This window comes from Pseudonaja textilis, chromosome 1 (genome assembly GCF_049901715.1).
Source record: "Pseudonaja textilis isolate UNSWEBS1 chromosome 1, rPseTex1.2, whole genome shotgun sequence".
Classification (NCBI taxonomy): Eukaryota; Metazoa; Chordata; class Lepidosauria; order Squamata; family Elapidae; genus Pseudonaja; species Pseudonaja textilis.
The window spans coordinates 235,667,531-235,689,749 of NC_141990.1; the positions used below are offsets into that span (position 1 = coordinate 235,667,531).

Consider the following 22,219-nt stretch of genomic DNA (forward strand, 5'->3'; position numbering starts at 1 on the left):
TTATTGGCTGGGAGTGGCCAACTCAGTATCACTCACATCGAGGCACATATCTCCTCGCCTGGCCTCTCATGACTGTGGGGATGCTGCAACAGTCGTAAGTGTGAAAAATGGTCATAAGTCACTTTTTTCAGTGCCATTGTAACTTTGAATGGTCACTGCACACAAGCAAAGTACCAGCAAAGGAGGGGAAAAAAACTCCAAAGAAGTTCCTGAGACAGGAAGTCTAGTCCTGCCAAGAATGTAATCAGGGTTAACAGAGAAGCAGTTTCTGTAAGCAACACCAGAATGTTTCCTTCCCACCTTCCTTACAGGATTAGGTCAGTAATTTCTTCTAACAACCGGTTCTCCGAACTGCTTAGAATGTTAACAACCGGTTCTAGCAAATAGGTGTGAACTGGTAGAATCCCACCCCTGGCTTCTCTGCTGTTTGTGTTACCCAGTTCCCAACAGGCTGCAGACGGGTATCAGTCCAAGGCCCAGAGATTGTGGACCCCTGATACAGACTATACAGAAAGAGTCGCCATAGTTAAAAACAAAGAAAACCACTCATAGATCCTGGAGAATTATTTTGGCCCATTTTCTATATCCCTTTGAAAACACCAATGACCCAATTCAGTTTCACTGCAACATTTAGATTGAAATGGAACCAATTTTAGTCAAGACTAGTGGCTGCTGGAAACTGGTCCAACTCCACAATTCCCCTTCTAGAATTCTTTCACTATCTGGATGGTCTCATACAAATATTCTTCTACAGAAAAATCTTGGAGCAGCTGCTCATATAAAGAAATAAAATAAAGCTGTTGAAGATTTTTCATTTCATTTCTGGATCCCACAAGCTTGTAAAATATAGAAGCTACTTGTAAAAAAAAAAAAAAGGAAGTCAGTGATTTTTAAAATCCAAACTTCAGCTGTATCCTCCCTGGTAATTGAGAGATTTGTCTGTTTTTAAATGCTATTTTCACACAATTCTTCTTACTTTATAAAGAAGGAAGTTCTCAAAATATTTGCATTCCAAACCTAGAATGAACAATAGGAGGAAACGGTGCTTATCTTAAAGTAGGGGGTTTCTTTACTTTCACTGAGGGGCAGAAAGATTGCAGGGGAGAGGACAACAGCTAGACCAGAGAAAAGAGAAAGAGGCATGTTTGTCTCTTATTTAGGAAAGTGAGAAGATCTCATTCAAGCCAGATCCATAAAATACAAATGAACACCTTGGAGGGTTTCACAAGAACAGGCAAGTGATGAAAGGAGTGTTGTGATGTGATGACATAAACTCTCTAATTCCACACAACTTCACAATAAATGTGTGGCAGGGTGGAATGTCATAATTTTGATGTCTTCATTGCTTAGGAAGGGATGCTATTGCTTTGGCTTTGCGATATAGTACTTATTTTGTGTGAGGCTTCTGTTTCCATTCCTTGGATCTCTAACCACAGATAGAGACTCAGGATAGCTTCAGTTAGGGCAAGGGTTTTCAAACTTGACAGCTTTAAGACTTGTGGCTTTGAACTCGTAGAATTCCTGAGCTAACATGACTGGAGGAGGAATTCTGGGAGTTGAAGTCCACAAGTCTTAAAGCTGTCAAGTTTTGAAGACCCATGAGCTAGAGGTATACAACATACTCTCTTCCCAATTCTATGTCCCACCCAGCTCATTTTTAAAATGTTGTTTTCTGGTTAAATACATGTGGCTTCAATAAATACAGGTAGTCCTCAACTTACAACAGTTCATTTAGTGACTGTTCAATTTACAATGGCACTGGAAAAAAGTGACCATTTTTCGCACTTACAATTGTTGCAGCATCCCCAATGGTCATGTGATGAAAATTCAGCCGCTTGGTAACTGTCTCATATTTACTATGGTTGCAGTGTCCCAGGGTCATGGGATTACCTTTTGGGACTTTCTGATAAGCAAAGTCAATGGGGAACTCAGATTCACTTAACAACTGTATGGCTAGCATAAACAAATGCTGTTTATGCATTTACAAGTGATTCACTTAACAACTGTGGCAAGAAAGGGTAACATTTGCTTAACAAGTGTCTGACTTAACAACAGAAATTCTGGGCTTTGTTGAGGTGATAAGTTGAGGACTACCTGTATTCTTTAAAAAGAAAAGCATGCTATTTTGTTCAACAACAGTCTTACTAACCGTCTACTAACACTCTTACTAACCGTCTACTAACAGTCTTACTAACCAATAAAATATTATAAAGATAAATGAAGATATAGAATGTGGCAGGCTAAAGTGGAAGACAGGGAATAATCTCCCCAGATTGTCTTCTGGAAATTGTTTTTGGAACTTGCCATCTCCATCATCTTAAAGTCATTTATTGAACATAGAAGCACTGCTTTGAAGAAACAAGACAGGTCAGAAAGAGAGACAGAGAGAGAGAGAGCGAGGGAGGGAGGGAGAGAGAGAGAGAGAGAGAGAGAGAGAGAGCGCAATACATACATACATACATACATACATACATACATACACCCTCACACCTCCACACCCCCATATAGGTTTCTTGTTTGAGAATAAGATATTCATTGACATTCTTGTCTTGTAATCCTTAGCATCCATCTAAGGAGTTATACCGTTTGGAGCACTGATATAGCAATAGCAATAGCACTTAGACTTATATACCACTTTATAGTGCTTTACAGCCCCCTCTAAGTGGTTTACAGAGTCAGCATATTGCCCCCAACAATTTGGGTCTTCATATACCAATATACCAATCCTGATTGTAAGAAGGGAAATCTGCCAGACTGTGACAGGCATGCATCTCTGGGCAGGCTGCATCTACCTACCCACTGCAAGCTGTTCATATTTTGCTTCTTTCATTCTGTGTACCACTTCTGCCTTGGTTTCCAAGTGGGACATCTGTCGTACTATTTGACAAGCAGCCAGAGCTGCAGCAACTCCTTCTGGACCCTGAAGAAGAAAATATATAGAACTACTGTACTTAAATACTATGTCCCCCAAATTCAGTCAAATGTATAACTGTGGAGTTTCAATGCCTTTTATGAAGCAGAAAACACTATACATGCATTCACATGATTGGTGTAGCAAAACCAACTAGGTCTCACAAGTGTGTGTGTGTGTGTGTGTGTGTGTGTTTGTGCCTTCAAGTTGGGGTTGATACTTAATGTTTGGACAAGTTCCTGCAGCTTCCTTGGCAAGAGTTCAGAAATGGTTTGTCATTTATTTTTTCCTTGGACTGAGAGAAAGTGTTTGGCCCAAAGTCACCAAGCTGACTTTGTGGCAGGACTAGAACTTATGGTCTCCCAGTTTGTAGCCTGATGCTTTAACCACTGCACCCAACTGTCTCTCTACTATGTCTCGTTTGGCCTTTTAAAGTCTTACACATAGTGTTCCATACTAGCAGGCTTGTAGGCCTGTATTCCTATTGGTCGGAAAAGCCGGGCCGTGATTGGACAAAACTAAGCGTTCTGATTGGTTCTTATTCGGCTGCCGCAATTGGGTAAAACCAAGCGCGGCAAGCTCAAATGCATGTCATAGGCTGCCTAGCCGCAGCCAGCTCTATAAAAGGAGCTGCTTTGGCTGGGAGTCTTGTCTCAGTATCTGGTTTCCTAATAAAGAGCTGTTGTCACTATTTCGAGTCTCGTCTCTCCTTGGGACCCACCGCCCAGACTTAACACAAAGCATATGCTTATGTTCAGCAGAGTGAACTTGGTCAAGAGTTGAAAAGGAAAGGTAGGCCCCATAATGAAAATTCCACAAATCCTTTCAGCTTGAAATGATCATAATCAAAGACATTTCAATTTGGCAAAGTTGAATTTTGCATTTTTCAAAAGCTGCATCCAAAGCACATCTTTCTTGTACGAGAACAAGAAGGCTAAAAAGCATAAGCATTTTGGCCCAGTCACCCATGCCATATTAAACCCTCATGCTAAAAACAAGGCTCATGGCAAGGAGAAAAGTTCATAGGAGGCAGTGGTTAAATCAGCCAAATAGAGAACAATGAGAAAAACATAAGCCCTGCTAGATCAGGTCAAGATCTACTATTCTACTTTAATCCAGCATTTTACTTCTCATCATTATCAACCAAACCCCACTGGGATTCTTATGAACAATTAATCAGGTTAAATGTTATTTAAACTGTTTATAGATGATTTAAGCCTCATGCACATCATCCTAAAATATTAAGGTAGAAGGAAAGAGTCCCTAAAATCATCTACTGGTATTTGTAGCTTTTCAATGCTTCACTATATGAAACAAATCCTGACAGTCAAAGTACATCTTCACTCCCATTTAGCACGATATAGACCACTGGTCAGTGTTTAGGGTGCCTTAGATATAGTTTTTGCTGGTATGGGGTTTTAAAAACCAAATGCCACCAGAAAGAACTATTCTCAAATTCTTGTCAATGGATTCTTTTTACTGTACTGTACCATTATGATCTGAAAGTGCTATTTAGAAGGGCATTTTGTGTAATTCTTTTCAACCACAATTTCAAAAACGAAGTAATAAGAACCTTCAACTTTTTGTTCCTTTTCAAAGACTCTCAGAGATTTCTGCTTCTGCTGTAAATTGTGAATCTAAACTCTTGTTGGCTTTTGCTGAAACATGACAGAAGCCCTCAAGCTTTGTAAAAAAGAGGAAAAATCTGGAAAATACTGGCAGGATAGGGCTTCTGGTTTGGGTTTTGTGTACATTTGTCTGTTTTTTGTTTGGTTTCTGACTAAAGGAAACAATGTGTTTAAACCATTACTCTTAAATGTGCAAAAACAAAAATGCTACAAGATTTCCTGCTTGACTGTGAAATCAACAAGAGGCATTCTCAGATTATTTTTAGATAGATAGATAGATGATAGATAGATAGATAGATAGATAGATAGATAGATAGATAGATAGATAGATAGATAGATAGATAGATAGATGATAGAATGAATTCTTCATTGGCCAAGCGTGATTGGACACACAAGAAATTTGTCTTTGGTGTGTATGCTTTCAGTGTATATAAAAAGAAAAAAATACATTCATCAATACTCATAAGATCATACTAGGAAACAAATAAAACAATATAAATCATAAAGATACAAGCAACATGGTAATAGTCATAAATGGGAGTAGATAAGTAATTGGAAGGATAAGAAGAATAATAGTAATACAGTCTTAGTAAATAGTTTGACAATGCTGTGGAAATTAGTTCTTTAGCAGAGTGATGGAAGTGAAATGTTAAATCTAGTTAGTTAAGTAATCAGGCTGCTATGCTATGGCCCTTGAGAGAAGACAACATCTCAAGAATTGTGTGTGTGTGTGTGTCTGTGTGTGTGTGTATGAGAGAGAAAGAGAGAGAGAGGGAGGGAGGGAGGAGGGAGAAGAGGAGGAAGATTTTGTGTCTTTCTTTAGTCGAAATAGGGTCATTTATTCATTTCTTTTATTGATTTCAAGTTATTTTTTTATTTATTTGTATCCCACCTTTATTATTTATTTATTATTTTATTTTCAATGTAATTAATTTTATTATTATTTATTTATATTTTATTATTGTTTATTATTATTATTTAAGTCAAAATGTCAAACGTATCCAACCTCCTACTATTTTTCCCACAAAAGCAACCATGTGAGTTGGGTCCGGCTGAAACAAAATGACTGGCCCAAAGTCACACAGCTGACTTTTGTGGCTACAGTGGAAATTGATCTCATGGTCTTCTGCTTTCTGTCCTGATGCCTTAACCACCAGGCCAAAGAGCTCTCTTTTATGTCATTTTGGTCTCTACAAATCTAAGTGGCTTGCAGCAAAAACATCACCAACAATATACAAACAGGATAGAAAAATATCAATAAATGAGTAAGTCCTTTAGAGTTTCTCTGGCAGTCCCTGATCAGCTCTGTAGTTAATCTATATTTGGGGTGGTGTTGACTTCTTCTTTCCCATTGGTTCAAGTAAAGCACAGTGACTGAAGTACGTTTGTGGGTTTATCAACAATAAACCACTAACTATATTTGAAACAACCATGCCATTGTTCACATACTGTTTATAAATTGTTTTTATGCAGGATGACACAGTGGTTCAGCCAGCAAAGTGCCTGAAAGAACTTGATAAACATATTAAGGTTTTCAATCATGACATTTTATATATTGCAATTTTGCAACATTGTTTTTCATTTGCATAAGTTATGGACTATCTTATAAAGAGTTGTCCCAAAAAGCAAGCTGTAAATCAATGTTTAAATCTAATTTTTACAAGCAGTTATATGCCCTTCAAAGGAAGATATAGAGTACAATCCATAGGTAAGAAACGGAGCTGCATAATATTCTTTTGTGCTTATTTGGTTGTTTTCTCTAAAATTATTGCCCAACTTTAAATGTTGAAATATTTTCAGGGACAGACACAATTGCCTTTTAAGTCAAACATATACTAGAAACATACACACAGAGGGAAAAGGTTGAATTGTCTGCTTCTTGAAGCTTACCATAGCCCAGAAGAGGTGCGCCATCTCGTGCCGGTTTTGAAGCACTGCCCATAAAAATAAATCTCTCCAAGGATTTTCACTTTTCTGATTCATATCAGGACTTGAGAACTTCCTTGCATTTGTCTTGTCCTAAATAAATCAACAATTTACCACTTCAAAAGCTATCTTTTTAATCTAAGATGCCACAGCTGGCTTGTTGTAAACATCTAAATCTAACAGATAAATCGACTGGGGCTTTTACACAATAGTTTTTCTAAACAGTAATTCTCTGTTCTTGAGCAAACCTTGATCAGAATTCAGGTATACAATAAACTTATACTATCCTTTTACCTTAATTTTTGGCCATTCTCATTTACATTAAAAATTTTCTCCCAAATGGTAAGGTGGGGAACATTTTGGTAAAATCAGCATAGATACCTTGACATATATGATGCCTCTCCATGTGCTATAGTTATAGAGACAAACCAGATGCACCTGTGTTTGATGGTTCTTTATATTGCAATGGCTCTCTAATATAATTGGGTATCGGTTGCAAATCTCACACTGCATTTCTATCTGCACAAATACATATACACATGTTTCCCCGGCTGTCTTAAAGTTGTTATTGGCAGGATTATGAGACAATTCATTCCATTAAATTAAGACAGTTACTGTATCCCAAATGAATAGGAATAGGTATTGGAATTTCCTGTATGGGATATCATATAAAGAAGTGGAAATTAATTGCAAAACCTAACTTTCTGGAACATTGGATTCTATTTTGGGCTGGCAAAAACAAAAGCAGTTTCCACTAGGCACTAATTCATTACTTTTATTAAAATTCAAGAAAGCTTCCACAAGTATAAGCCTAAGTGAGAACGAACTACTCTTCCATCTCTTATTTCAGCACAACCCTCCCCCAAATATTTCAGCATTGAAATTCAGAGGGATGGTTCACAGGTTATTGTTGTTCACTGAAGATATGTATGCCCTCAATAAAAATGTTGTGATGTTATTATTTTTTGCATAACTGAGAACAAGTCTTCCTGATGCATTCTCTTCTCTGTGTAGGATTTTCAGCTTCATTTCAGAAGCAATAGCTTGGAAAAAAATGTTAAGAGATTATGAGCAGATAGACAGGAAAGCAAAACAGTCCTGCTAAGCAGAAAAGCACAGGTAGTGTTTTCATCTGTACTTCCAATGGGAGTGTTATAGTACCTTTTGAAGCCTACTTATGTTAAGATATATTTTGTTAGTTCAGTTTTCCAATATCTGCCTTACTGTTTCCCCCAAAATATGATCTACCCTGAAAGTAAATCTTAGCTTGATTTTTACATTTGCTCCCAATATAAGCCCTAACCCCAAAATGAGCCCTAATTAAGATCCTGCCCACTCCAGAATGGATGGGTAAAAATTAAGCTAGGATGGGGAAAGGAGGTGGCCCTACTACTTATCTTCAAATGGTTGTTGCCAGGCCTCACCCACCCTGACACCTGCCTTGCTGACCCAGTTCTTCTGCAGCCGGCAAGATTGGCAAGGCTTTCCTAAAGGCCTCTGTAGCTTATAACAAGGCTCCAGATAGACACAGAGCTCTGTTATTGGCTGCAGAGGCCTTCAAGAAAGCCTTGCCAACTGCAGAAGAAGACATTCCCAAAGGCCTCTGACAGTGAAAAGGAGGCCAGGGGTGATATGCGCAGGTGAGGTTAGTCAGTGAATGACATCCCCCCAAAATAAGACCTGGTTTCTTTTTTGGTGGTGTTAGGAATGTAAGTCACCTAACAGTTGGGTTGGAAAATATATAAACCAGGATAGACATTTTAATACTGTTTCTTTAAGGAAATGCTAAAATTGTAATTGGGTGTGGTTCCTCAAACAGCCATAAGATGGAGCCAGAAACCTGGGTTGTTTTGTTCTTCTCCTGTTGCTGAGAGTGTTGCTGTTCCTTATTGACTATTGACTGATCATAGTTCTTCTTGGATTTGATGTAAGTCTGTTACTGAACTGTTTTTGATACTGGACTGTGATATTTGGATTATCCCTGGACTGAAAACTGACTGCTTTAACCGTGAATGACTTGGACTGTTTTGTTGAACTTTGCTTAACTGTTTTACTGGAAGTAAAAACTTACATTTTACTATACAGCATGGCTGTGTGCTCTGTGTGTGTGTTGTTCTTCACTACTCTCACTACATCTCTCTGTGTGCGCTCATTCTCCTAACAGGGAATTACCTCAACAGGTGGCAAAAGAAAATATAAGACAGGGTCTTATTTTTGGGAACACATGGTACTTATTTGCCCAAAGACATTGAGTTGGGTTGGGGTGCAATGTAGACTAGCCTCCTTGTGGTGCACCTGGGCAATGTGATTTTGTCATGGCTAAATATTCTGGCTGGTGGACCTCACAAGGATATCCCACCAAGAAGAAACAGCATGAATACAACTGCTTTTTTCCAAAACCAATTATGTATTCCGTTTTACCATACAGAATAAATTGAGTTGAGTGGCATATAAGTTGACTAAATTATTATTATTACTTCTCAGGGAATTTGACACAAGAAGTTGGCCTTGAAGACAGGATTTCAAGGTCTGACTAGGACTATTCCTACTGGGCTTCCTTTGAGTATACCATTCAAAGGAACCATTACATGCTTTTTGGTTCTGAAAGTATTTAAGTTATGCCTTAGAGTTCTAAGACCTCAAAAGGTATTATGTTCATCATTAAACACAATTTATATTAAAACACTCACCACTTTCTTCTTTCCTCCAGGTTTTTGGTCATAGTAAAAACCTCTGCAGGCATCATGTAGAAAATCTTTCAGTACCCTGGAAACTTCATGAAGAGTGAAGATATCTTCCTTGTTATGTTTTTTAAATAGAAGCTTATGGAGGAGACACTTTGAGGAAATGTTACAGTACAGGGTCTGAAGACGGCTATATGTTAGGAAGTCATATATGTTGGCCCCATTATCAATGAACAATTTCACAAACTCTGGCTTATCATTCACCAGGGCATCCATCAACACTTCCTCTAAATCACATGACTAGAATAATAACAAATGCAAAAAAAAAATCCCCCCATCATTATAATAGATATTACAATTAGGAACTGTATCATTCTTTCCAACATATTATGCTTCGTGGAAACCATAAGACTATAAGAAATTGTTTTATACTGCAAATCATCTCTCTGAACTGAGCTATAATTGGACAGGAACAAGAATGCAAGAAAAAATAATTGTCTGTGCAACTTTTCAATCCATCCTGCACAAAAAAAATGTTCAATTAAAAAGCTTATGAACTAGACAGTACTACCATACAAAAAATGTCTGCCAATGATGCAACGTGCAGAGAGCATTCTATATTACAAGTTAGTACACAGTCCTCAAGGCAATGTTTTACATTGCATCTTGAGAAACCTCACTACATGATTTGTAGTATAAACACATTCAGCCACTGATGATTCAGTTGAGGATTTGAGTCATTATCTGATTACATTAACTATATGGAGCAACTTGTACCTCCTGGGTGAAAAAGCCCAATATGTATCAATTAGTACAGCAGCCCCCAACCTTTTGGGCACCAGAGACTGATAGCATGGAGAGAAGTTTTTCCATGGAGTGGAGGGGGTATGATTTCATATGCTGCCTGCATCCCACATATGGGGCTTCACTTGTTTGTGTGGTCTGGTTTCTGGCATGCTGCAGCCTGGTGCTAGTCCATAGACCAGGAGTTGGAGACCCCCGAATTAGTATATCTACCAAAATGTATTAGAGCCATGACAGATAATTTTCCAATGGATATCAAATAAATTAAAATGTAGGTGGACTCATTATGCAGAAACTCCAGTTCATGAATTCCCAATTCTAAGTTTGGAAACACATGATAGATCTGTATTGCCAAAATTATATAAATAATTGAAAGATATGTTTTAAAAAGAAGGATTTTTACCTTCCACTCCACATCTCCATTGAATATTTCACTTTTAGCTATATCCACTCTATTCCAGGCTACAGCCAGCTTGAGTTCATCCAGGTATTCTTGAGCTTCCTGACTATGACTCTTACAAGCTGTCACAAACATAAAATAAGAATACATTCACAGTGGAGGTTACTCAGAGTCCATAAATTCAATGGCTTTCCTGCCAAGTAAGTATACACAACTTTGTAACCTCAATCTTTCAAAGAAATAATGTGCTTCAAATCTACATTGTATTGTACGTTTTTATCTGATTTATTTTAAAATGGTTTGCCCTACTATTTCAGATGGCCTTCATTTGCCAGTTATGTTTTAGATCTGCCAGTTTAGCCTAAATACTTTAAAGTGTTTTGATGGGACAGAGTTGGGTGGATATTTAATTCACTCAGAAAAATTAATAATTTCATTAAATTAGAGAAGCAATCAGTTAATAGGTAAAAGTATTCAGCTATAATTGTGCATTTTTAATTTCAACCTTCTTGTTCTGCGTAGATGGTTTATATATTAAAAACATGATAATACAGAAAAAAATGTTATCTCTTTTTTTAAAAGGGCCCAGGTGTGAGCATGTGCCTTTTCCCAGTTCCAAGCATGAATTTGTAGGGTACATTATCCAACATTATTTTAAGTTGCTACAAAAAAACTTAGACAGTCAGCTAATTAACCATTGCATGGAAGCATGCAAATACTTGATGGCACATAATCAATTAATCTTGGCAATGCTCATAGTTCTTTTTGAATATAAAAATGGCTATGTCATTTTCTCAGCAAGCCTTTGATTTGCAATTGATGATTATTAAAATAGCTTAATATTTTTGAAGCTTAAATTGGTATTGGTTTGTGAATTGATGGGATTTATATCTTGTGTGATTCACTATTCGGATTATGTTTAAAGTAAGATATTCTGTACATAAAGCAAGTGAGATTTATGTTTGTGTTTTAACAAATAAACAGCATTGATTAAAAGTATGCTACCTTTAACCAGGGCTTTCAAAATAACTGTGTCCAATTCTTCTGAACCTTCTTGTTCAAAGTAATGCATAGTTAGAAGTTGCTCCTGAGTGATAATTCTTCGGATCTAAAGGGTTAAAGCAGACAACTGGTTTCCAACAGTTAAAATTACAGATTATTCATGCTTTGATTATATTACATGCCAAGGGTTATGAGAGGCAAAATAAAGAAAGCCATGGTCTCTGGGGCCCACTTAAAAGAAGAATAAATACTAGCCTTGTCTGGAAATACTCAGGGCATGTAAATGAGCCAAACTCTTTGAAGTTTACTATAATTACTTCCAAAATTAGACTCTTTTTAATATGTTCTGCTTAGAGCTGCCTTTAAATCTAGTTCAAAAAGTTGTTGCTTAGATGCTGGTGGGAGATAAGTGGCTAGTCTGCAGAAGCACCTAAATTGGCAGTCAGTTAGATGGGCAAATTGATAATGGGCTAAGTCGCTGGATGGATTACCTACGCGAGTAATGGTGAACCTATGACATGTGTGTCAAAAGTGACACACCCAGAACATTTGGGGTGATACGCCAATGTTCACGAACACCTGAAAACAACTATTCTCTAAAGTATGCCTCATTTTCATGTAATTTTTGGAAGTTGTGGAGGCAACACAACAAAGGGATGGGCATTCACATGGCCCCTGGATCTTCCCCCATGGCATAGTGGAAGGTCATAGAGAGGCCCCTATTTTTCTTTTTCACTTATTTTCAGGGTGTTGATACTCAACAGCATTTTGTTCTTTTATGTGTCAGTGTTCCAGAAAACCTCCACTCCAATAAATAATTGTGAGACAGACATCCTCTCAAAAGTTCTTTTTTATTTGTGTAGTAAACTGGCACATCTGGGAAATCCCGAATCTGAAAGTTCCGGGTTTCCTTGCCATAAGTAAAAAATTACAAATCCACCTCCTGCACCCATCATCACATCACATGCCCCAATCACCATCTGTCCTAGCTTGAGACGTCCCCTCAACTAGGTGCAGAATAACATGACCTTGACTTAGAAGAAGAATGCTATTATGTCTAACCACATACACTCCAAGAAATTCCTGTCCCATTTTCCCAGGCTCAATGACGTGGCAGTGTGGAAGCGTCTGGTGCTAATATGGCTTCCAAAGCTGACATTAAGGCTGTTATATTTTACTTTTATAGGATGGTTTTTGTTATGTCCTGAGAACTCTAGGAGTTCTCACTCAGGTCCACTCACTTTGAGTGGGCATTCTTTCCCCTTCCTCATTGGTTGGTTCTCCCCAGCAGCCAGCTATAAAAGCAGGCTGCGGGGTCCAACCAGCTGCTGATTGCTGCGAGCCAGTTCCAGGCGTGGCAAGCACGGTCAGCCCTTTATTGCTATAATAAAGTATTGTTGCACTCATGCTCTGGTTCAGCCTCTCATTGCTCAAACTTAACACTGGCGACGAGGGTGGGATGGCTACCAGAAGCACCATGCAACCGCTGAGTCACTAGCCGCCGATCCGCAGCCCAGAGAGAGCGATCGGCCGGCGATAAGGGAAACACTGATCCGCAGCCAGAGAGAGCGGTCAGCCAACAAAAAGAGCAAACAAAAAGAGCAAACGCTGATCCGCTGACAGAGAAAGCGGTCAGCAAGCGATAAAGAGCGAACGCTGATCCGCAGCCAGAGAGAGCGGTCAGAATCGAAAGTTAGAAGCGTCTGTAGCCGCTTGTTAGCCCAGCTACAGGGAAAGTGAAGCGCTGTGAGCCGCAGCCGCTCAGTATCAGGCGCGAGATTCAAACGGTTGTCATTTGAATTTCAAACCTAAAAGGTACAGCACAGCGCTGTAGCCAGTCACTGACGCCCACTCAGGCGTGAATCCAAAACGCCATCAACGGCTAACAGCCTAACGTGGTTAACCCAGAGAGAAAGAGAGGATTTAAAACAGCCTCTCCTGAGCTGAAATCACTTGCCCACCACGGGCACTAAAACATTGTCTGCTGCCCCAGAGAGATTTTTTCCTCAGGTTGTTCAACCGGTCCCAGCACCATGAGTTCCAATCCAGTCTTCCCGGCGTTTAAACCAGACGAGGAGAAGTGGGAATTGTATAAGAACCGCTTCAATCATTATATCGATGCAGTTGGCCTGGCGGATGCGGGGAGCATCGGAAGAAATCGTATTTCCTAATCTATGCGGAGCCACCGCTCACGATACTGCCGCAGCGCTCGTGGCTCCTCGTGAGTTGAAAAACGCCCGTGGTCTGAGTTACTTGAAATTCTCACTAACCACTATTCCCCCAGGCCCTGACAGATTGCCAGGAGATTCACCTTCCGTATGAGGAAGCAATTGAGCAAGGAGACCATCAATCAATATATGGCCGCCCTCAGAACAGCAGCACTGCATTGTGGGTTTGGAACCTACCTGGAGGACATGCTCCTCGATCAATTAGTCTGTGGGGTCAAGGACCTCCACCTGCAAAGGCGTCTTCTAGCAAAAAAAGACCTCAACCTTGCACAAGCAGTCGAGGAAGCCTTGGCAGCTGAGCTGGCAACAAACTCAGCCACCGAAATCCAGGGCCCAAGTGCCAAGCTGACATCACTTCCAGTCCACTCCGAGGAGGTGGTAGCAGAGGAACCCATCAGTGATGAAAACGAAGTCCACCGCCTATCCAACGACAGACGGCCGCAGGTAGGAGCCAAACAAGAAAACATCGGTCCACCCAAACACATCACCCTGTGCCTAGCCTGTGGGGGATCTCATCAGAGGGCCACCTGCAAGTTTAAAAGAGCCACCTGCAATAACTGCCATAAAAGGGGACACATCACGAGAGTCTGCCAAGCCCCCCAAAGCGCAGCACAAAGGCACCCTCCCTCGCACTCGGGACCACAGAGGCAAGTATTGAACTGTCGCACGCATCACCTTGCCAAGCACACTTGCCGCACTGTTAGTAAAATTTCTCTCTCCGTTTCCCTAGAAGGTAAACCGTGCCGCATGGAGGTTGACACAGGGTCAGCGCTCTCAATTATCTCGTGGAACACCCTTAAGAGGCTCCAACCAAGCCTATCCACTAGCCAGCTCCAGAGATGCCAGTTTGGCCTGAAGGACTACCAGGGGAAGACCATTCCTGTAATCGGCAGAGGCAAGTTTCTTGTCAGTTTTAGAGCTTTTAAAGGTCACCTACCTCTAGTGGTAGTTAACGGCAATCTACCCACCTTATTGGGGCTCGATTGGTTTCCCCATCTTGGCCTAGGGCTAACAGGAGTCCATGCTGTCTCAACCTCAGACACTGACTCCTTATTCGCTGATTACTCAGATGTATTCAGCGAAGAGCTGGGGTGTTATAACGGTACCCCCATCTCATTCTCAGTTGACCCCAAGCAGTCCCAATCAGGCTAAAACCGCGTAGGGTCCCATTTGCTATTCGGCCAAAACTAGATGCAGAATTGGATAAACTATTAAAACAAGGGGTCATTGAGCCAACAGATTTTGCCAAGTGGGAGACGCCCATTGTCACACCCTCAAAAAGACGGTAGCCTGAGAATTTGCTCGGACTACAAGACGACAATCAATAAATTTCTACAAGTTAGCGCTTATCCTGTGCCCGTCATCCAGCACTTATTACACACATTCGAACCAGGCAGCATTTTTGCTAAATTGGACATGTCTCAAGCATATCAGCAGTTCCCTGTAGATAACCAAACAGCGGAACTCCAGACAATTGTCACTCACAGGGTGCCTTCCGATGCAAGCGCCTCCAATTTGGCGTAAGTGTTGCCCGGGTATTTTTCAATCCCTCATGGAGCGGATTTTGCAGGGCCTCCTGGTGTAGTACCCTACTTCGATGACATCTTAGTCTCGGCCAGGGACAGACCCCAACTCTTCCAAAGAGTTCGAGCTGTGTTAGAGAGGTTCAGACAGCATGGCCTCAAGTTGAAAAAGAAAAATGTGCCATTGCCACTAGACAGGTGGACTTTCTGGGTTATAAAATTGACGCCTCTGGCATTCACCCCCTGGAGTCCAAGGTTAAGGCAATCCACGAGGCACCCACTCCAACCTCCAAAACTGAACTACAGGCGTTCTTGGGGCTATTGAACTTTTACGCATCCTTTCTGCCCCATAAAGCATCAGTAGCTGAACCCCTACACAGATTACTGGATAAAAAGTCACCATGGCACTGGGGGCACAAGGAAGACCATGCCTTTAACGCCGTCAAATCACTACTTACATCAGAGGCGGTACTTATTCAATTCGACCCTAACCTCCCTTTAGTACTGGCAGCAGACGCCTCCCCTTTTGGAATTGGGGCGGTACTAAGTCACAGGCTTCCCAATGGTGCCGAGGCTCCCATCGCCTTTTTCTCAAGGACGCTCTCTGCTATGGAGCGCAATTACAGCCAGATCGATAAGGAAGCCCTAGCAGCTGTTGCAGCCGTGAAAAAATTTCACGAATTCCTTTTTGGCCATTTTTTCGAGCTGGTCACGGACCACAAACCCCTCCTGGGCCTCCTAGCCGGGGACAAGCAGACCCCTCAAGTCCTCTCCCCTAGGATGACAAGGTGGACTCTCTTCCTAGCAGCCTACTCCTACAGACTTATACACCGGGTAAGACACTGTCCCACGCTGACGCCCTCAGTCGCTGCCCCTTGCCTGCCCCGGCTGAAGACCCTGCTCCTGTCCATGCTATTTTCGAGATCACCCAGTTGGACCTACCCATCACTGCCCTCGACATTGCTGCTAAAACCAAGACAGACCGAACACTCGCCCAGGTGCTCGACTGGGTGAGGAGGGGGTGGCCGGGTGGCAATGTTGATAACAAATTCACACCCTTTAAGACTCGCATGCAGGAATTGTCAAGTCTGCAGGGCTGTCTACTATGGGGCACTCGAGTGGTCATCCCGGCCTCACTGCGTACCCGAGTTCTAGAAGCATTGCACGAGGGACATCCTGGCATCGTGAGAATGAAAGCGTTAGCACGCAGCTACGTGTGGTGGCCGGGTCTAGACGAGGACATTGTCAATTGGGTAAGTTCCTGCAACATTTGCCAGGAATCCCGTCCTGCTCCCCCATTGCCACCCCTACTAGATGGGAAAACGCCAGCGCTCCTTGGTCCAGAATTCACATCGACCTAGCGGGCCCTCTGCATGGGAAGATGTTCCTGGTGGTCGTGGATGCCTATTCCAAATGGATTGACGTAGCACAGCTATCCACGACCACCACACTAGCAATCACCAACGTGTTAACACGCCTGTTCGTTACGCACGGGCTACCCGACTCCATCGTCTCCGATAATGGCCCACAGTTCGCATCGACTGAGTTCAGCCGCTTCGCTGCCAACCTGGGTATCCGCCACATTTTCACAGCCCCATTTCACCCTGCCAGTAACGGACTGGCTGAAAGGGCCGTCAGGACCACTAAAGAAGCCCTGGCAAGGTTCAACAAGGATGACTGGCACCACAAACTCTCGCGGTTCCTGATGAGCCAGCACTCAACTCCTTGTTCAGTCACCAATAAGTCCCCAGCTGAGCTCCTGATGGGCAGGCGCCTGAGGACTGTATTGGACAGACTACACCCACAATACTGCCCTGACTCTCCCTCGCTTCCTCATCGGGGTGAGACATTTTATCTTACAGGAGCCAGTTTTCGCGAGGAACTTCGCTGGAGACCCCCTGTGGATCCCGGGCGAGATCGTAGCCATCACCGGGCCGCGGTCGTATCGGGTCAGACTGGAGGATGGCCGCGTCTGGAGAAGGCACATAGACCAACTGCGCAGACACCTCAGCACCATCGCCAGCAGGGACCCAGAGGCACTAGACGAGGGGAGGCTTCATCCTCAGCCTCACATCCACATCACGCCCGGCGATCAGTTCACACCTACAACCGGTTCCGACAGCCCGAACACGGATAGCGGCGCCCAGACAGTTGACCAGCCCGATCCAGCCTTCGAGAGCACATTCCCAGTGAGCAACCCGACGAGCCCAGGGCAGGCCCAAACCGAGGGGCACACTGGTGACACTTTACCGTCTCTGCCTGCCCAGGCAGACCCCGGACGGACAGACGATGTTCCAGAACTACGCCGTTCCGGGCGCCAACATAAACCTCCTGCCTACCTCAAAGACTATGCATGTTCACAGCTGGGCGGAAGGGGTGTTATGTCCTGAGAACTCTAGGAGTTCTCACTCAGGTCCACTCACTTTGAGTGGGCGTTCTTTCCCCTTCCTCATTGGTTGGTTCTCCCCAGCAGCCAGCTATAAAAGCAGGCTGCGGGGTCCAACCAGCTGCTGATTGCTGCGAGCCAGTTCCAGGCGTGGCAAGCACGGTCAGCCCTTTATTGCTATAATAAAGTATTGTTGCACTCATGCTCTGGTTCAGCCTCTCATTGCTCAAACTTAACAGTTTTATTGATATCTTTTATCATCTGTATATTTCCTAAGATATAATGTCTTGGGCATGTTTCTTTGTTTTCTTGAAAAGTCATATATTTAGTGGAGAGGGGATAGATTTGAGATAGACAGAAGACAAAGAAGAAATGGAGATGTTCCCAAAATATTTTTACAGTCCTTTCATGCATTTGATGTATTAAGAAATTAACTCACCATTTCAGTCCAATGTTCAGTCTCATTCGAAGTGAAATTTTCTGTGGGGAACTTTTGTTTTAATTGTTTTTCTACTACTTCTGGCACAATTAAGTGTGGCTCACTCATCAGGGCAGCTAAGATATCAGCTATACCACCAGATCCAGCCAAAATAAGACAAGGGATAGAATTTTTCAACCCCCTGAAAATTCGCTATTGAAACAAAAACAAATAGGGTCATATATGTTCAGACCAAAGAAAACCACATAATTGTATTCAGAGGAATTTATATCAAACCCTGTCAGGTTGCAGCAGGGGCTGATCTGGTAAGGAATTTGGAAGGAAGACTAGAAAATTGCATAGCTGCAGTCTAGATTGAAAGTTTTTCAAAATCCCAATGAAGTCAATGGCAAACAATCTATGAAGATCAGATCAAACATTAAATGAAGTAAACTTTAAAAGAAAAGGAAGGGATTCCAATGATAATCCCTGTAAGAACATGGTACCCATGGACATCCTGTGCCGATGCTTAGACAAGACTAATATAACATTTCCTGTACTCCATATTTAGAGAGCTACTAGACAGACATTTTAATCAACATAACCAAACTTATTTCTTCCTCTTCCATTATTACATTTAACTAAATAAGGAACTGAAAATTGTTCTGGTCTCTTATTCTGTGATATTCTAACTGGACTTTATCCAGGAGCTATATTATACACTTCACTTTTAAGCAATCCACCCACATAGGCCTCTGTGTTCAGAATCCTCTGTTTCTTGCCCAGCACTAGAATCTTTGTATAGTTAGAATTTTTATGACAACAAAAATTGTTCATTTGCTTACCTCAAGAATGTGAGGTCTTCCATTCACAAGTAAACAGAGAACTGGGATTTCAATGCTACCTGTTCCTGAGTTAATATATTATAAAATATGTAATAAATATCTCACAAAATTCAAAATATATATTTACTAATTCAGCTGATTATTTGCTTCTAATCAGTTTATGCCCAATATCATCTCTGCTTGACCATTCTACAAAATAGCAGAAGGACCTAAACAATATTTGTACAGATCACTCATCACTCTAAGTTGTAATGGATTTTGTTGACTTTGGCTTAAGTAAGAGAGATAGATGTGTGTGAGAGATGTTCAGGGGGAGAGGGAGAGATATCCAAGTATAAGGAGTGATGAGCTCAGGTAAGATTCAATGCCCAAGAATAACATGTGCTGATGCTCAGCAAAGACGAAATTCGTTAAGAAACTAATACTACTTGAAAACCATCTTTTGAGAGGAAATCAAATGTCTAATACAATCGTTTGCTTCTTATATGTTGCTACCACATACAGCATATATCATCCCTTCTTGTTTGCCTTCTTATCTCTTTAGCTTCTTCATACATATAAAACAGTTACATTTTGCATGTGGATTACTGCATTCTCTGTTATGAGCAATCATATAGACTTATATGTTTATGGAGTATATGAGCACACACTCCCAGTTACTGAATATTTTTCTAAACCAAACAAATTATACAGGTATGATATTAGCTGCCTGATTTACATTATCTATGAATTGGTCTTATTGATTTCAGTGATTGTGTTCTAATTAAAGTAAAACTGACTCTGTCCAATCATTAAGCAACAATAACCCCCTGAAAATATCAGACATCCAAATAACATCCTTTCTTCTCTTTCTTTTTGTCTTACCTCCATAGTTAGTACGCTGTTCTGAAATATATTTCTCCAAGGTAAGTTGGAGCTTTGTTATCCCATCTGGCTCACTCTCTTCCACCAAAATGAAATGGGAATGGTGATTGTCAAGGGAATACAAAGGCCCTTGGACATTATTATCAGTTTTATGTCTTATGAGAATGTTATTCTATGAAAAAGAAGATATCACTTTTCACACAAAAGCAAATTATTCTTCTGGACAATGTCTGGTTAATATGATTAAATCATATGTTGCATGTAATAATTTCTATCAAATGAAAGTCTTCTTAGCAAGTTCCCAGAGCATTACATGTTCTTAAGTATCCTCTATACATATATTTTCCATACTTTTGCCAGTGAAAAAAGGGTACCTTGACATTATCCAGAAGATCTCTCTGCTGTATTTTCTCCAGGGAAGTTATTCCTATTGCAACTACTTTTACTGTAGACGAAGTACTTATCAACATATGATCTTGGACTGCTTGCCCGATGTGTTTTGTTATTCCAACATGCAGACCACTTGTAAAAATCCAAGCACCTGAAATGATTTATTTTTCAGCCTTGATATTAGATAAACTTAAGTACCAAAGGCATGTAGCATTACCTAATCCAGGTACAGGGATTAAATCTAGAGCTTGGGACAGAGCTTGATCTAATATGGATAATTCTATATGAATTTGTTTAATTCAAACCAAAGCAAGATTCAGAGAAACAACTCTATTCCCTCATAGATTAACACGGGTAAACTGCAAATGGTTAAGTAAGGAGAGAAAATACTTTGAAATACAGATGAGTCAATCAATCAAAATTAAACCTTACAATTTGGCTAAGATGTTGAGATCAGAAAGCCTAGGAACCTCAAAATGAGCTATTTGTTTCTAGGTATCCTACTTTGTTCTTTGTTCTCTCTGTGTCTTTCTCTGTGTCTCTCTCTCTCCCTCCCTCCCTCCCTCCCCCTCCCCCTCTCCATGTATGTTTGTATGTATGTTTGTATGTATTGATGTCTAGAATACTAGCTGTGAATTAAAGGCTGTAGGATTCATGATCATTTCCCCCTTTCACTATCTCCCTTGTCTTCAATTCTCAGTTTTCTCAATCTTCTGGGAAGAATTTAGCCCATTATGCATCTGTTAGCTCTTGCCCTTCTGTAAGAGGAAATTCCATCTCATTCCTCCAGAATAAAGATGCAAAGAGCAGGGTTTCTTTTCTATAAATAGTGATAGCAGCAGCAACAAGTCAGGCCTACACAAAGATGGTGAGGGGTTGCCATAAGAGATAGTGGTTTAGGGATCCCCATTTGATAGAGCCATAGAGACTGACCCACCATATCACCATGTGTTTGCATATACAAATAGCCACAACGCTATTATAGGCTGCACATTATTTTTCTCTGGCAGAGAATAAATTCTGCAGTTAAACTCATGTGGGGATGAAGAGTACCAAATTTCATTGAAATTGATGCACAGGTCTTTGAACTAACTCTTTTATTATTATTTTTAAGTACCTGCAAATGTGATGCTCTGAGACAGAGTGTGATGAAATATATTACAATTGTAGCTGCTCTGCTGAAAAACAACTTTTGTCATATTTCAGAAAGATATGATCAAGAGGCTGTATAAAAAGATGTGCAAGAGAAATGAAGATGTTCCTTCCTAAATGTGGCAAAACTGACCGTTGAGGATTGCAGCATGGATATATTCATCAGTTTAGACCAGGACAGTTAAGAGAGAGACAGCTAAGAAGTCTTCTCCTAAGAAGCCTTCACCTAAGAAGGTTTCTCTGATCAAAGACTGAAGGAAGGAAGCAGAGTGAAGCCATGGACAGAATGATAAAATAAGGTTGTTTACTTGTGCCCAAGGATTTCACTACCATCCAAGATATGATGATTAGGTTGGAAAATGGTGACATGATTATAAAGGTAACTCCTTTTGGATCTTTTCATGCTCTTTTTAAGAGAAATTAAAAGACTTCTAAGTGAAATAATCTGATTTCTAACAGCTTTGAGTCTTCTCAGAAAATTTAGCAAATTGAATCAACAAAAACTGAAAAGTTTGAAGAGTCTCGGTATATTTTAGTATGTTAAATCTTTTGGAAATTTGGTCCTGTAGAGTCTTAACAATTAAAAAATGTTAAAATTAAATAAGATGAAATAAAGATGAAAGACAATGCTATTTTTTTCAGGAACAAAACAAAACAAACCTGTGCTTTGGGCAGCCTTAACCAATCCTTTCCTCAATGTATCACGTAACCAAGATTTCATCTGAAAGTGTTCTTCTTCTCCAACAAAAGAGACCACCAGATTGGGAGCAGGAAGGTTCCACTTTTTACTCATGAGGTCAAAAATAACTTCAGGATGGATGGCACATGGAACCTTAAGAAACTATAATCAAGACCAGGACATTCAGACAAAACACATGAAGAAAAAATAGGATTGTTGAAACCAGAAGCTGGCTTCTGTCTCACATGTAAATATAACTAGCAGATTATGGGCATTTTTTTATGGGGTTAGCTTCTAATATGTTGTTATCATGACTGTGAGACTAGGAAAGACCACAAAAGACTATTTTAAATAAGAGGAACTTGGGAACAGCAGTGCT

The 22,219-nt window shown here is 40.8% G+C and overlaps 1 protein-coding gene across 1 annotated transcript in view; it reads right to left on the reverse strand.

Annotated features, from left to right (window-relative positions):
* Window positions 1-22,219, reverse strand: part of TRPM5 (transient receptor potential cation channel subfamily M member 5) — a 52,190-nt gene that overhangs the window by 23,667 nt on the left and 6,304 nt on the right. The window contains 10 exon segments of the mRNA XM_087939689.1: window positions 2,797-2,920; window positions 6,430-6,558; window positions 9,156-9,449; window positions 10,357-10,475; window positions 11,359-11,461; window positions 17,932-18,123; window positions 18,756-18,820; window positions 19,620-19,791; window positions 19,994-20,160; window positions 21,822-22,002. Coding sequence (XP_087795815.1) covers window positions 2,797-2,920; window positions 6,430-6,558; window positions 9,156-9,449; window positions 10,357-10,475; window positions 11,359-11,461; window positions 17,932-18,123; window positions 18,756-18,820; window positions 19,620-19,791; window positions 19,994-20,160; window positions 21,822-22,002 — 1,546 coding nt within the window.